The sequence below is a fragment of the Salvia splendens genome, chromosome 8 (assembly GCF_004379255.2).
Source record: "Salvia splendens isolate huo1 chromosome 8, SspV2, whole genome shotgun sequence".
NCBI lineage: Eukaryota > Viridiplantae > Streptophyta > Magnoliopsida > Lamiales > Lamiaceae > Salvia > Salvia splendens.
In genome coordinates, this window is record NC_056039.1 from 3,783,163 (window position 1) to 3,797,842 (window position 14,680).

Sequence of the window (14,680 nt, forward strand, 5' to 3'; positions counted from 1 at the left end):
CATGACTACAACTCGTAAATAGCACTATCTTATGTTTTGCAAAAATGTGTTTTTTGTCAAATAGAGTTTCGTTTCTTTTTTAATAAGTTTTTCAGTATATAATTGTCAGTGATAATACTGAAATTGATGATAATACTGAAATTGATGATAATACTTGGAAGACTTTATTTGGTTGGGTGGTGTGGAAATTATGGCATGACTCTTCTGATAGGAACGATATTGTATTCTGGAGAATTATTGCTTAGTGTCGAGCTTGGGGAAGGGCGTTGTTACTTACTTATGAATAGAATCACGGAGTATATTCTACAAAAGAAGCAGTTGGTTTTTGGGATATAGAAATGGGCCGTAAGTAATTAACTGAGAATCGAAAAGGCCCAATAGGAATAAGCCCAGTACCAAAATTGAGTAGTTAAGAGAGAGAGAGAGAGAGAGAGAGAGAGAGAGAGAGAGAGAGAGAGAGAGAGAGAGAGAGAGAGAGAGAGAGAGAGAGAGAGAGAGAGAGAGAGAGAGAGAGAGAGAGAGAGAGAGAGAGAGAGGAGAGAGAGAGAGAGAGAGAGAGAGAGGAGGAGAGAGAGAGAGAGAGAGATATACTCTTAGTACTTGATAATAAGATTAGAAAAGTTATGCTTTTATGAATCACACAATGACTATGACATTAAAGCCTACTTTACTAAAGTATTATGTTTTTGGAAAATGTTAATCTATTTTTACACTCCACTAATACGCCAAATTGACTGACTATCCCACGAAATGAAATGTCTAATAATTGGGCGAAAAAGCATGAAAAAAGTAGTAAGTACATAAGTAAATAAATAAGTAGAAATTAGGGAACTGGTAGAGCGGACGTCGGACCGGCGTGCCGGACGTCCGCCATTAGGCGAGCGACCGGCGGACGCGGACGTCGTTTGCGGACACCGGAGTTCCACGGATTTCCGACGACGTCCGCCATTGCGGGTTCCCGACGGACGTCCCGATTTTTAATTTTTTAATTCGTATCAAAATTTTAATTCCGTAAATTGTTTAACTTGGTGAATTTGTGAATTTTTATTATTGTGGATGTCGGTCGGGATGTCCTTGGGGATGTCCGGCATTGTGCAGTTGGAGGTCCTTATGACGTGGCAAGAGATGTTTTTGGGAAGTCCATCGGGACATCCGTCCCACTGTGGATGCTCTTATATTGCTAACTCAATACTTAATTGTTGACTACAATTAAATAATAGTCCTTACATATTCAAATCAAGAGCTTAGATCATCAGTGCTGAAATGTCAATACGGTCAATAAAAAACGTCAATAAGGGTAGTAAGGTCAATTTACAACAAATTAGTTGTAACTAACTTTTGAAAAATATCACATAACTTTAAAACGCATATAACTTTATAGATTTAAATTATTTTTCCGCACAACATATATCAAATTAAAGATAATTTCATAAGGATTCTAACGAGATCTCACTCGCATATGTTCCGATGTCAAAATTTGAAAAAAAATTCTAAAATTTTCAATTTTTTTGTACAACAACAAATATCAACATATTATATAAAATATGCCAATATAATACACGTAAAACGTCATTCTCAAAGCATTGTGTTGATATTTTCAAAACACAATATTGACATTTTCATTCAAAACCCTAATTTGGTAGTTTTTTTATCTTTTTCGATTTAATTAATAAAAACGAAAATTGCACGTGGCAAATTTTAGACCACTAGATTTCTAAAATCATATGGTCTTAAATTAGTTATAATTAACAAATAAAGAATGAGTTAACAATTGATAAGAGCATCTCCAGTTGTCGGCTAGCGAGCGGCTCGCCGAACTATTACAGCCGGCGAGCGCCAAATCGGCGAGAGTTTCGGCGAGGGCACACCGATTCCCGGGCGCTCGCCGATTCTCTCGCCGTTCTGCTCGCCGCTATTGCAGCCTCCCGATCGGCGAGGAACCGGCGAGCCAATTATTTTTTTTTAATTTTTGAAACACTATATATATGCGATTTGCACGACATTTTCATTCGCACCACTTGTTTTAACGAGTACTCTCTCTATCTTAATTTCTGTACAAGATCAACAACGCGAAATGGATCTCAACAACGAGCCAACTTCAGGGTCGAGCGGGTCTCAAACTCCCGCGGTCCCCGTGGGAGGTGGATGGAATCAGATGCCCGGGTACTACAACAACATGTACCCTTGGCAGCAGATGATGCCCGGGATGGCATCTGGTGGTGGTATGCCGGGATGGCTGGGGATGCAGGGGGGTCAGGGGGGACCGGGGATGCATCCCGGGATGTCGATGATGCCGGGGTGGGCACCCGGGATGCAGGGGACGCCGGGGTACCCGGGGATGCAGCGGACGCCGGGGATGGCGGGGATGCAGGGGACGCAGGGTACACAGTGGGGGCAGGGGACGCCGGGGGGCTCAGACGTCTATCGCCCCAGCTTTGATTTTGGTACTGCTGCTTCGCACACATCGACCCCAACGGATACGCAGTTCCAGGGGGTTGAGTCCTTCTCCTTAGAGGAGTTGGGTATAGATCTCGGGGCACCGGACACTCCCGTGGGGCGGGGTCGGGGCCCGCCCAAGAAGAAGAAGGGGAAGAATGTGGAAAGACGCGGAGAACGTCGCGCTGTCCAAGGCGTGGGTGAGTGTTTGCGATGACCCTCTTGCCTCGAACAATCAGAGGATCGTTAACTTGTGGGCTAAAATAGCAGCAACCTACAAGGCATTTTGCCCAGAGGGGAGGCCACGCAGCGGGGAGGAGTGCCGGAAGGGGTGGGACCGAATCCGGTCTGGGGTGTCCTGATTTTCGGCCTTGTACACCAACGCCCTCCGAATGAAGTCCAGCGGCCAAACTGACGACGACTGCAGGAGGCTGGCGGAGAAATAGTTCCCCCTGCCCGAGCTTTACAAGGACTTCACCTACTGGAACTGCTACGAGGTGCTAATGGACTCCGAGAAGTTTCGGGCAGGTGTCAACGCGGGCTGGCCGAAGAAGCAACGCCTGAACTATTCAGGTGATTACGCCGAAGGTAGCAGCGGCGGTTCCCACGACCTCCCCGAATATGCTCAGGAGACCCCATCCCCTCCCTCGTTTACTCGCCGCACTCGCCCGGTTGGTCAAAGACGGGCGCAACGCCCTCGCCAGAGGTCCCAGGAGGTCCAGTCGGCATCCCCCCTGTTGGCAGTTCGACAGCCGACCTCGTCTTCTTGGCGCGTCAACAAGCGTGGGTTCAGATGATCAAGGTCATAGATCAATGGAAGAATGCAACTGACCCCGAGGAGAAGAGTTTTTCACGCCGTGCTCGTGAGTATGGGACAAGATTTGAATCCCGGCGCAACACAGGTGGGGGGCTCAGATGCGGGCTCAGATGCCGGAGATTTGGGTTTCCCGTATAGCGGCGACGACGACGAGGAGTGAGGCGGCCCCGGAAGGGGTGGGCCCGTGCGTGGATTAGGATTTTTTTTAAGTAATGTAATTTTTTTTACTTTTTTTTAATTAATGTATTTTTAAAAATTTAATATTATTAGAGAATTTTCCCTTATATGTGTCGTAAATTTAATTCCGTATTTTGTATGATTGTTTAATTATTTATTTTTAGTGCTGATGATGTGGCAAGGCTATGGCTGGGCTATTGCTTGTCAAGTTGCTTGTCTAGCTGATGTGGCAGGAGGAATTTAGTGCTGCTGATGTGGCATGGCTGGGCTATGGCTGAGCTATTGCTTGTCCGCCGACCACTGGAGATGCTCTAACTCCCCTTAGAGCATCCACAATAGGAATAGCCCAGCAATAGCCCAGCCATAGCCTAGCCACAAACTCCTCCTGCCACATCATAAATAGCCCAGACATAGCCTAGCCACATCATAAATAGCCCAGCCACATCAATAGTCACATCACTAATAACACAATATACGGAATTTAATTTACGAGACATATACGGGAAACATTAATAATACTATTTTAATTTTTTAAAAAAGTACAAAAATTTTAAAAAAGTACATTAATAAAAAAAATTACATTCAAAATCGAAAAAGTACATTACTTAAAGTGCAAATCGCGTATATATAGTGTTTCGAAAATTAAAAATAAAAAATAAAAAATCCGTTGGGCTATGCGCTGGGCAATCCGGGCGCTGCAATGGAGCCGAGCGGATCGCCCAGCGGTTTTTGACCGCCTAGCGCTAGGCGAAATTGATATCCGGAAAACCGCTCGGCGGTTTTCGGATCCTCCAATGGTTCGCCTAGCGACCGCCTAGCGCCGGCGCTCGGCTAGGCGGTGCGCTAGGCGCCATTGCGGATGCTCTTAGAAAGTAATTATAAATAAATCCACGAAATTTGAATAATTAAATAAATAGTGAAAGTACAAATAAAATTAATAGAGTTTTGTTTTTTCCACGATTCGTAACCAAAATAAATCAGGAATTCTCCGACACGATGCCAATGCTGTCACTGCGATTTCTACACCAAAAAATTTCACCTAAAACCCACCACTAATCTCAATTTCGATCTGGTTTTGTATCCGCTCTACAGCAGCTCTACAGCATGGTGGTCTGCAAATGCCGCAAGGTATATTTCACTGGTTTGCCTTATTATGTAATTTCTGCAATTGATTGAATTATTGTATAATTTAATTTGCAATCGGTGGTAGTTTTAGATCCGATCGTATTCGCCATTTTCCCTCATGATATAGGAGATCGTTCGATTTTGTAATTTGGATTGTAGTTTGCGATCGACTAGCTTAGTAGATTCGAGCTTGCGTTTTTTCCATTACTGATATAGTGATAGGCGGTGGAATCTAGTTCTTCGATGGATTTGCGCAATATGGAATCAAATTGCGCAATACAGTGATATATGGATTTACTGATGGTGTTTTTGTGTTCCCGATTTTTGGAAAGCTGATGAGTTGTATCTATTTGGTTTTAGGCGACTAAGTTGTATTGCTTCGTCCACAAGGTGCCGGTGTGTGGGGAATGTATATGCTTTCCGGAACACCAAATCTGTGTGGTATGATTAATAACAATTCATCAAAATTCAGTTTTGGAGAAGTATTACCTGTGTAGCTGTTAAACAAACTTGCTGTTGCATTTAGGTGCGTACTTACTCGGAGTGGGTAATTGATGGAGAGTATGATTGGCCTCCTAAATGCTGCCATTGTCAAGCTGATCTTGCAGAAGGGACTGACCCTCAAACTGCTCGATTGGGCTGTTTGCGTATGTATTCATGCTTCTTTATATTCATATTCAAATTGGTTTAGAGGGAAAAATGTCGTGGCTAGCTATGCATCTAACTCAATGCTTGGAATGTGCAGATGTGATACATTCAGATTGTTTAGTTTCGCATGTTAAAAGTTTTCCTCCGCAAACAGCTCCTGCTGGATATGTCTGCCCAGCCTGTTCTACACCGGTATGTTCTGCTTATGAAAACACTTGGAATGTTCAGCTCCACACACTTGCTTTTTTGCTTTCCTTTTCACAATGTTATGGTGTTACAATAAGGGTATGTTTTGCCAGGGATTGGGAGGTTTGTGTTCCGAGGATGAGATTAATGACTTTTGAAATCCTATTAAATACTCCAGTAGTGTTGTGTTTGTTTACAAATGTTACCTTTTATCTTAAGATCCAGTGGGACAGGAATAGAAGAGACTATTTTTGGTTAAGATTTCTCTACCAACACGGCAACACCTCCTTGCTGTTTCTGTTCATCTAATCAAGATCATAGATTAGATGATCTTAAAATTGGAAAGACCTACCAAGCACATGGTATGTAAGGAGTCAGGAGTGTCACAGTCTTAAAATTGGAAACTAGGTTTTATATAATTCATATACTGACAAAGTAACTTGAGAAAAAATGAAAATATGTTTATCTAACTCTATAAAACCTTGGGTAGGAGTATTTTACTTCATCTTACTGGATTTGGGATGGAATATCAGATTTTGCTCTGCTATCTATGATAATCTCTGGTGCATGTGTGTTATTGAACTTAGTCCATAGGATCTTTACCACTTAGATTGTTTGTAGGTATCTCCCTCTAGACCATGATACTTTTTCGCAACTGATGCTCAACTTTTTACAGATATGGCCTCCGAAAAGTGTGAAAGATTCAGGATCACGCCTCCATTCAAAGTTGAAAGATGCAATTATGCAGGTTGTATAACCATTGTTCTATTTTTTGGTTGCATAATTTTGTTACTTATAAACTGTTAAATCTCATATCTGGTTTAGAGAAGTTAGTTAGTACGGAGTACTTTTTTTTTTACTTTGGTGGTGTCTCTCTCTCTTGACAAAAGCCATGGCTCATGCATTCTAGATGATCTATTTCTTAGAGTAAGAGACACTTGTGAATACTTTTGCTATGATCTTGTTCCTGCATTGTGAGATCCAGTATTGGGTTGAACAATATCTTTAGTGGGAACTGTTATAATGTGTATTTATGAATCTTTTGGTTGCTTATTTTATTATTTATATAGAATTTGGTTCAATTTTCTAGGTGCTCTCTTCTTCAATTTAAATTTTCTTTTGCGTAGTGGATTTGCAGAACTTTGTGCATATAAATCTGTTGGGAACTTTCACTCTTCTTTTTAATGCGTGCTCTTCTCACATCTGATATACATGACCTCTCTTGCAGACTGGTTTGGAGAAAAATGTATTTGGGAACCACCCAGTACCACTCCAGGGAGTAGAATCCCGTAGTCCTCCACCTGCATTTGCTTCCGAACCCTTGGCACACACCTCTGATGTTAAAATTGCAGCTTCTACTGAAAGACCTGAAAATCTGGATATTTTGGAGATAGATGGATATGGCTCTGGGACGTCATCTTTACCCAATCATGGACCCGACTTTATGAAAAACACAAGTCCTACTGGTGTAAGATATTTTTATGCATTAATTGTTTTGTAGCTTTCGCTCTTCACCTTCATGTCTTGTGTGGTTTGCATCTGGCTGGTTTTGGGTTTCTCAAAACGTTTTTTTCCCAGCCTGGTGCAACCACAAGAAAAGGTGCTATGCAAGTGGAGAGACCAAACTCAGAGGTTCCATACTATGCCGACGATGAAGACGCAAATAGGAAAAAGTACTCTCGAAGAGGTGTGTTGAAGTTATTTCCTGCTAAGATATTTGACTAAAATACAAAGCAATAGAATGGGAAATAACTAGATAGGAAATCCTTATGCTAACCTAAGGCCATGCACAACCTGCTTGTCCATGCAACTTGGTCCAGCCCCAGAACCCTGCTTCATAATATTCTCACCCTGGCAATCTGCACCTTCCTTGTCAACCTCAATCTCAAACATATTACTTTCCTAATGAAGCCATTTTGGTTGGATATTCCTGCCTTTTACAAACTCTAGTTATTTCTAAAGATGTTGATTTGTTCAGTTTTCATTCTACTATATCTGGAACTGAAAGCAACAATTAAACATACTACCTTGTTGCTTATGATTTTTCATATCCCAAGGCTTTTGTACGTGGATTTCTACACTAAATTGTAAATCAAGGGTTCCAATCAGGTTCAGTGAAATGAAAGATTAAAACAATATTTGCATAGGTAAAGATTTTTTTACTTTTACAGGTACACTAATTTTCACCTCAAATCTAGATTGATTGTCCATGTTTGGATAGATTTGGTGATATGTTTTCTATCCTCAGTGTAAAATCAAATTAGTTTCTGCCAGGTGCGACTTGTGATATTCTATATTGCACAATGCTAAATCAGGTGTGTGGAATTATGAAATGTAGGTTCATTTCGCCATAAGTTCCTCAGGTCATTGCTGCCTTTCTGGTCTAGTGCATTGCCTACTCTACCAGTGACTGCGCCACCAAGGAAAGATGCATCTCATGGGGATGATGGCCCAGAACGCCGTACAAGGCACCACAAGACTTCACGAATGGACCCAAGGAAGTTGCTCTTAGTTTTAGCCATCATGTAAGATATTATTACCTGCAGTTATTTCATTTGGTTCTGAAAATTTATTTGGAAAATATCATCTATAATTCTTTGCATATTTTACTTTTAACAGATATGGTAGGCTTTTTCTAGGAATGGTAGTTCGATAGCTTGGTCAATAAGATTGGCAGATTGTTTTCAAATTTTAGCTGATTGAGTTTTTCTTTGCTTTCCTTGCTTCAGTTATGAGCATGAATTCATTTACAAGCGTTTTCTCGTTTGCACAGGGCGTGCATGGCGACAATGGGTATTCTATATTACAGAATTGCACGTGGTCTGGGTGACGAATTGGGCGATGACGAGCCACAATGATCAACCTTTGAGAGTGAGTGATTCAGGCTACAACACAGCCGATGAAGGACCTTTGTTAATTTTATGGTTTTTGTAGAAAACACAAAATCTCCAAGATGTGATTTTTGGTCTAAGCAATATTCAATTTCGTAACCCTCTCTCCCGTGATCTTGTTTCCGAATTGTGTAGCTAAAGTACCATTGACAAGTTCAGAGCGATGTAATCGATTGAATTGTACTACCTTTTATATGGGACACTGGTTTGAATGATTTAAAACTTCAGTCAGTATTGGGCTTTGAGCATCGGCAACCCAAGTATTCTATGCTTCCATAAAATTCTTTCATTTTCCCACTTAAGACATCTTTTTTTTGTTTCAAAAAATTTAATTTTCAGTATAAAAATCACAACATGATAGTATTAACTTCAATATAAATCTCAGCACACTTGCAGGGACTTAAACCAAGCAATTTAACCATCATACGTCCAAAATCTGCATAAAACATTCCCACAGAAAAAGAAAAGAAAAAGGTCCACATAAAATCCTAATTTTCCACAATATTAAATTAATACAAGACTCGTTTTGTGAATAACAAGGTGTCTTTCCTTGCATCAAGAAAAGGGTTTGATGCATCATCTATTGTATACAAAATGCTACTATCTGCTAAAATGTACACAGTTCGAACCTATCACCTTTCTTTCTTGTTCACCAAATACATCTGAGGGTTAAATTTCATAATCCCAACAAGTTTTACTAATATATATAACTCTTTATCTTCCCAACCGCGTTACCGCAACGTCACACCCTTGCATGCAAATGCCTATTCCCCATCTTCAAGCACGCTCTTCGTTTGCATGACTTACAACTTCGTTTTGGCTGTCTAGGGGCATGTATTGTGCCATTATAGCCCGTATCTCCGAGTCCATATACGACTGACAAACATCACACAATAAATTATATCATGTTAATGACTTTGAAGTGCCACCTAACTAGTAAACGCCATGTTTTTGCTTTGTACCAATCGTGAATCCATGAATGATATGAAACAAGATCATATCGTGATATGTTTAGAAAGCATACCCTCAGCCTATATCTGTACACCAGATATGCTCCACAGGTAGCCATAGCCAATCCGAGAAAAATGACCCAAACAGCAGTCCAGGCAGACCTGACCTCGGTAGCCCTCTTACCTGCACAAGAAATGTAATTGGTGAAAAACAGACGAATCAAAGTGAACCAGCGACATGCAAAAAGATGAAAGTGGACTGACTTATGCAGGTATCATGGTCCCTGATGTACAACAGGTCTCCGCTACAGGTACACTCATAACTGCCCCAAGTATCCTTGCAACTGCATTCAGGGCACTGACATGCCTTCTTCTCGCTACATTCATCAATATCTGCATGTATAAAAGAAAATCAGCGAAGGGCAGAATTTTATTCAAGAAAACAGTGGACAGTCATATAGAAAGTGATGATCTTTAGCCTCATGTCCACAAATCTTTCAATTTGTAAACAAGATTTGCCCAATAATCATATCCGATTCTCAGTTGATGACATAGTATTCCATGCCATCCTCCACTTCCTAATATGTTCCATAACAATAGCAGGAAGGAATTGCAGATGCATCAATCTTGTTAATGAAACAACCAATTAACTTGTTCTCACGTGTTACTTTGTAACTAGCATCCTTCATGAATTGACTTAATAATAAAAACGTTTAATAGTAGAGGCAACCAGAAGGGCTTAGAAACTATGGCTTTGCTTTGGTCATGTTTCTTGGCATCAGTTGTAATTTTTCACTGGGCCCACTTTATATATTTTTCCAACCATATTACATACTGCTACTATTATTTTTCATTTAGAACCACACCTTTACAATGGAGCCCTCATTTTCTAAAAAACACTTCATAATATTTATAATACTATAAAAGCAGAGTCAAAAAAATACCCAATTTCCAGTACAATCATCTTAAATGCACGATCCTCTTCATAACAAAATCAATACAATCTCCTAAGCTCAGCCATGTACAATGGAAACTTGATATATGAACAAATTTAGGATCATGAGTCATGACTCGCCCAGTTATGTAATGAAGTTTGAGCTGAGCTGAGAAGACAAAACTTACAATTTATCCTATTGATGCATTTTGGAGATAGTAATTTTTTTCATTTGGCAATTCAGTTAAGACTAGTGGAAGTCACGTTTCGGCAGCTTATCAGTGAAGTGCTAGTTTTTAATACTCCCTCCGCGTCCCAACTAAGTTGAGTCATATTCCTTTTCGGGATGTCCCAACTAAGTTGAGTCATTTCCCTTTTTGATAAAACACAAAACATCCAATCACTATTACTTTATTTCATCACCTACTTTACTCTCTTTATTTCTCCTACTTTATTCCTCTTTCTTACTTTTCAACACAATTTCTTAATCTCCGTGCCCAAAAGATTTGTCTCAACTTAGTTGGGAGGAGGGAGTATAATGGAACTATATAACAATACTAAGTGCAGTGGAGTTATTCTTCACGCAAGCGGACACGTGAAAAATGCGTCGGGAGGGACACAAAGGTATAAAATATATCCAAAATACGTAAAAAATCAAGGTCGCTTACCTTCACAGCTTTTGACACCATCACCTTTAAATCCTGGAGGGCATGTGCATTTCCCATCTGCATTATCCTGTTAAAAAGGAATGCCAAAAAGTTTATATCGGACCAAATAATAAATTTTGGAAATAATAACGAAACATCATAAGAAACCAACCACACAAGCAGAGAAAGTGATCCCATTTCTGGTGTCGTGCCAGCATCCACCATTAGTGATTTTGCAGCGCCCAGGTCCACTTGCTGCATTAAATATGGGAAAAATTATGACAACTAGACAATTATCTCCAAACAGCTTAAGATATTTTTGCAAGGAAATAAGAGTTTGCTCTCCTAATTCTAGCAGATAAATAAAGATGTGAGGTGGTCTACCAAATATAATTCCTACAAACAAGAACTATGGTTAAAAAATATAGAGAACTAATTGTTCTATTTTTGCACTAGCCCATTGATTTACAAGATGATGTGAGTGAGCATCTAGGAGAGATTACATGCCTTCAAGACTAGTATTAATCCACATGGAAAGCACCATCATAATTTATGATTTTAATAAAAAATTAGAAGTACTGGCATGCAGTTCTATGTGGCTTTAAATATGGGACGAAACCTCCACTTTTCACCCTTCATGTTAGTTGCTGAAATTTTGTCCACATATTACCAAGTACTGTATGTTACTATGTAAGGTTGAAAGAGACACTCATTGGTGAGGTTGCAGATATCATATTATGGAAGCCATGCGCCTACTCCAGTTCATGATAATAATGTGAATAACTACAACCAAGACTTCTCACAGCAACGTCGACACATGATTCATTTGATTAGCACTTCACATATAATTTCGTGATGTATCACAAAGTTTGTGCAATCTTGTTTAAATGCATGGCACAAAAAACTAGATCCAAGCGATCAAAAGATGCTTGTGTATATTTATTTCTAAGATGCAAAATCACCGCATAAGAGAAACTTTATACATGCTTAGCACTCTCAAATTGTTAAAAAACAACTTTCAAACACCGTTTTTATGTCGTTAGAAACATTACAGCTATAAATAATTAATGAAGATCATAAAAACAACCAGCTTCTTCCAGTTTACTTACCAACGCAAGAGCTATATCCATCTCCCTTAAACTGCACGCCATTAACTACTGGGCATTCACACACTCTTCCTCTAAATGTATCCTGGATGTGCGTATAATAGATGTCAGAAATTAGCAACCTCTGCAATGATAAAAATAATTTATGGTCAAGCACCTTGCAAGCAGTAATATTGTTTGATTTGTCTTCCCAACAGCCACCTTTGTTATCCAAGCACTCATTTGTTTCTACATCTGCAGTTACCAGATCAATTAATCCAAGTTGTAGATGTCAATGGTCGCTTTCATTATGGCAAGTCAGCACGATGTACGCTCAAAATATCTTACCACCACTTAAACAAACAGATGGCTCTGTTGTTTCCTCAAAACCAGCACATAAAGCCTTCAATACTGCCCCTTTCTCCAATTTTCCTGTACAGCAGGCACATTAGATTTTTAATTATAATATGAGAGGTAATTATATTAAGCAGTGAGCATACCCCGATATTGCCGATTATTCACCACAAGGGTAGGCAATATGGTCACGTCACCACGTGAGCCTTTGCCAACCTGCAGGACTTATACTTCTCAGAAATTTTACACAATCATCTTCGAGACAAAAAGGTGGTGCAAACAAAATTTCTGTTTCACTTCAAAACTATTTCCAAAACTTTGTAGTAATACTTACCTGAGCATCCTGCTCTTCCTTCAGAACCTGATCGTCCGAATTAGCCTCAGGATCACCCATGCATTTTTCAATTTTTTTCAGATCAAGCCCTGATTTGCAAGAAACATTAGTAGATGAGTATTCCACAACAAAGGCATGTGTGTTAATGAGAAAGACACAAGTAACCACCTAATGATTTGATGACACCCTCAGCACATTCCTTATTGTATTTCTTCTCTTTCATGGGGCATCTAATTTGGAAATCTGTAACATAATCCCACCACATCCAAGGCTTTTTAGTTTCATTGGCTACCTTGAACACACATAGCTGCCTCAAGTTTTCAATGACAACGTCTTTTCCCTCGTAACCTGTGCTGAAGTCTTGCTCGGGATCTGGAGCACAATACCTTCCATGGTTGATGCATTGAGACTTGCACTGTTTGCTTATGGTAAATGCCTGAGGGCAATACCATGTGATATAATGTGGTGTAAATTGAGTATAGCCAGATTTCTCGAGAATCTGAGCTGCGCCCTTAAAATCCTTCACAAACTCCATCAACATATCACACTTGAATCCACACTCATCGTTGCTGTTAGTCCACAGTTCATATTCAACCCGATCATCCGGATGGGGAACAGCTTCTCTCCAATCAAGATTTACATTCACCATGTCGCCTTTACTGATTGCCTCCTTCAACTTTTCACCAAAACTTTTATCAATCAATGCAGATGGAATTGTAATGTTCGTGATGTACTTTTCAGCTTTAGAACTCTCTTCGGGTGAGTCCATTGTGATCAATGCTTCATCGATGTAATCAGCCACTAAAACTGCAGCCGCACCAGCATTTTGGGCATTCCAAACCTTTAAAGCAAAAAAACATTCTGCAGTGGACATGAAGCATAATAAATAACAGTAGGATTGAGTCTTAAAACAAAGCATGGATCCATCCCAGAAAAATGATGAGAAATTATGCTTTTAGCCCACTAACCAGACAATGTAAAAACAAAATTCCAAATCCGTCCTAGAAATCAAATCAATTACATGATATGTCAACTAACTAACCATCCTAAGAAAAGAACTGTCAAAATCAGATTGATATAAAAATCAATAGAATAAGCCGATAGGGAATCGCTCCAAGTTAGGGATATTGCCTATAAATAACAGGCTTCAAAGCAAAATTAGAAACAAAGTAAGCTAACAAAAAAGACATCTCACTATCTCAGTAAAAGTTCACACGAAAACAACATCAAATTAGGCCTCTTTATCATCGTCGTCAAAAGCCCCCTTTGACTAATGGAGATGCCGGTCACACCTTAACATTAGGTGAAGAAAGGACCGTACCTCCACGATCGAGAAGAACAAAATTAGGCATCGCTCCAGGTTTAGCCTTGAAAGAAATCCCAAAATCATCACATCCTTTCTGATTATCCTTCGGATATACAACAGCTCCAGCCATGCTTCCACCGTATTGTGGAATCCCGAAATTACCGATGGCGCTATCATGATTGCCCTTTATGCTATCTGGCGACATGACCTTCAAACTATTCTTCTCCACCACGAAACGACCCACCGCTGATTCCGTGAAAATCAGCAACGCAACTCCAAGCAAGAGTGCGGCTTTTAGTCCCCGAGAACACCCCATTTGATTGGATTTGCAGAATAATCAATGGAATTGGAGATCAGCTGAATTCTCCAGATATTTCTGGGGTGTTTTTCTTGCTTTGTAGGACTTCTGCGTGTTAAATATTGACCGGGAGACTTCAAGAAGAAGATTGAAAATTCTTGAATAGTGACAGTGAGTTTAGATTAGCAGTTGTGACTATTTTTAGTGATCAAATTCGTCATTTTGTTGTTTGAGAATGAGGCGTGAACGTGTTGATTAAGAAATTAAAAATAATAGTACTATTATCGGAGAAAATAATTAATTAGTTTGTGAAACCATATTAATTAGGATTGGTTTAGTTTGAGACTAAAATATTAAATTCAACCTAATAAATTGTCGGTTTAAAGTCGTAGTAGTAGATGGAAGGTGATAAATGCATAAAATATGACGCCCCAAGGAGCATACTCAAGTCGTAGTAGTAGATGGAAGGCGATAAATGCATAAAATATGACG

The 14,680-nt window shown here is 39.8% G+C and overlaps 2 protein-coding genes across 2 annotated transcripts; one reads left to right on the forward strand and one right to left on the reverse strand.

Moving 5' to 3' along the window:
* The first annotated feature begins 4,383 nt into the window (after positions 1-4,383).
* Positions 4,384-8,525, forward strand: LOC121745261 (zinc finger protein-like 1 homolog). The gene is made up of 9 exons (XM_042139090.1): positions 4,384-4,558; positions 4,916-4,996; positions 5,082-5,202; positions 5,301-5,395; positions 6,066-6,137; positions 6,618-6,857; positions 6,968-7,076; positions 7,728-7,914; positions 8,163-8,525. Exons 1-9 carry the CDS (start codon positions 4,535-4,537, stop codon positions 8,245-8,247), a joined length of 1,014 nt encoding a protein of 337 aa, XP_041995024.1. The 5' UTR covers positions 4,384-4,534; the 3' UTR covers positions 8,248-8,525.
* A 228-nt stretch (positions 8,526-8,753) lies between these two features.
* On the reverse strand, positions 8,754-14,379 carry LOC121745024 (vacuolar-sorting receptor 3-like). Its single transcript, XM_042138776.1, has 12 exons — positions 13,906-14,379; positions 12,753-13,445; positions 12,585-12,673; positions 12,397-12,466; positions 12,245-12,328; positions 12,075-12,151; positions 11,921-12,002; positions 10,984-11,066; positions 10,833-10,899; positions 9,495-9,623; positions 9,305-9,414; positions 8,754-9,156 (listed from the first exon to the last, which is right to left on the reverse strand). The coding sequence occupies exons 1-12, from the start codon at positions 14,204-14,206 to the stop codon at positions 9,058-9,060; spliced, it is 1,884 nt and encodes a 627-aa protein (XP_041994710.1). The 5' UTR covers positions 14,207-14,379; the 3' UTR covers positions 8,754-9,057.
* Between the last annotated feature and the right edge of the window lie 301 nt (positions 14,380-14,680).

What these genes read in the sequence shown, in the direction of transcription:
- LOC121745261 (XM_042139090.1), top strand. Translation starts at nt 4,535, where the DNA reads ATGGTGGTCTGCAAATGCCGCAAG. An exon ending in TGAAAGATGCAATTATGCAG is followed by an intron (nt 6,138 to 6,617) that starts GTTGTATAACCA and finishes CCTCTCTTGCAG; the next exon opens with ACTGGTTTGGAGAAAAATGT. An exon ending in GAAAAAGTACTCTCGAAGAG is followed by an intron (nt 7,077 to 7,727) that starts GTGTGTTGAAGT and finishes TATGAAATGTAG; the next exon opens with GTTCATTTCGCCATAAGTTC.
- LOC121745024 (XM_042138776.1), bottom strand. Translation starts at nt 14,206, where the DNA reads ATGGGGTGTTCTCGGGGACTAAAAGCCGCACTCTTGCTTGGAGTTGCG. An exon ending in TGTTCTTCTCGATCGTGGAG is followed by an intron (nt 13,446 to 13,905) that starts GTACGGTCCTTT and finishes TGTCCACTGCAG; the next exon opens with AATGTTTTTTTGCTTTAAAG. An exon ending in GGGTGTCATCAAATCATTAG is followed by an intron (nt 12,674 to 12,752) that starts GTGGTTACTTGT and finishes CTTGCAAATCAG; the next exon opens with GGCTTGATCTGAAAAAAATT.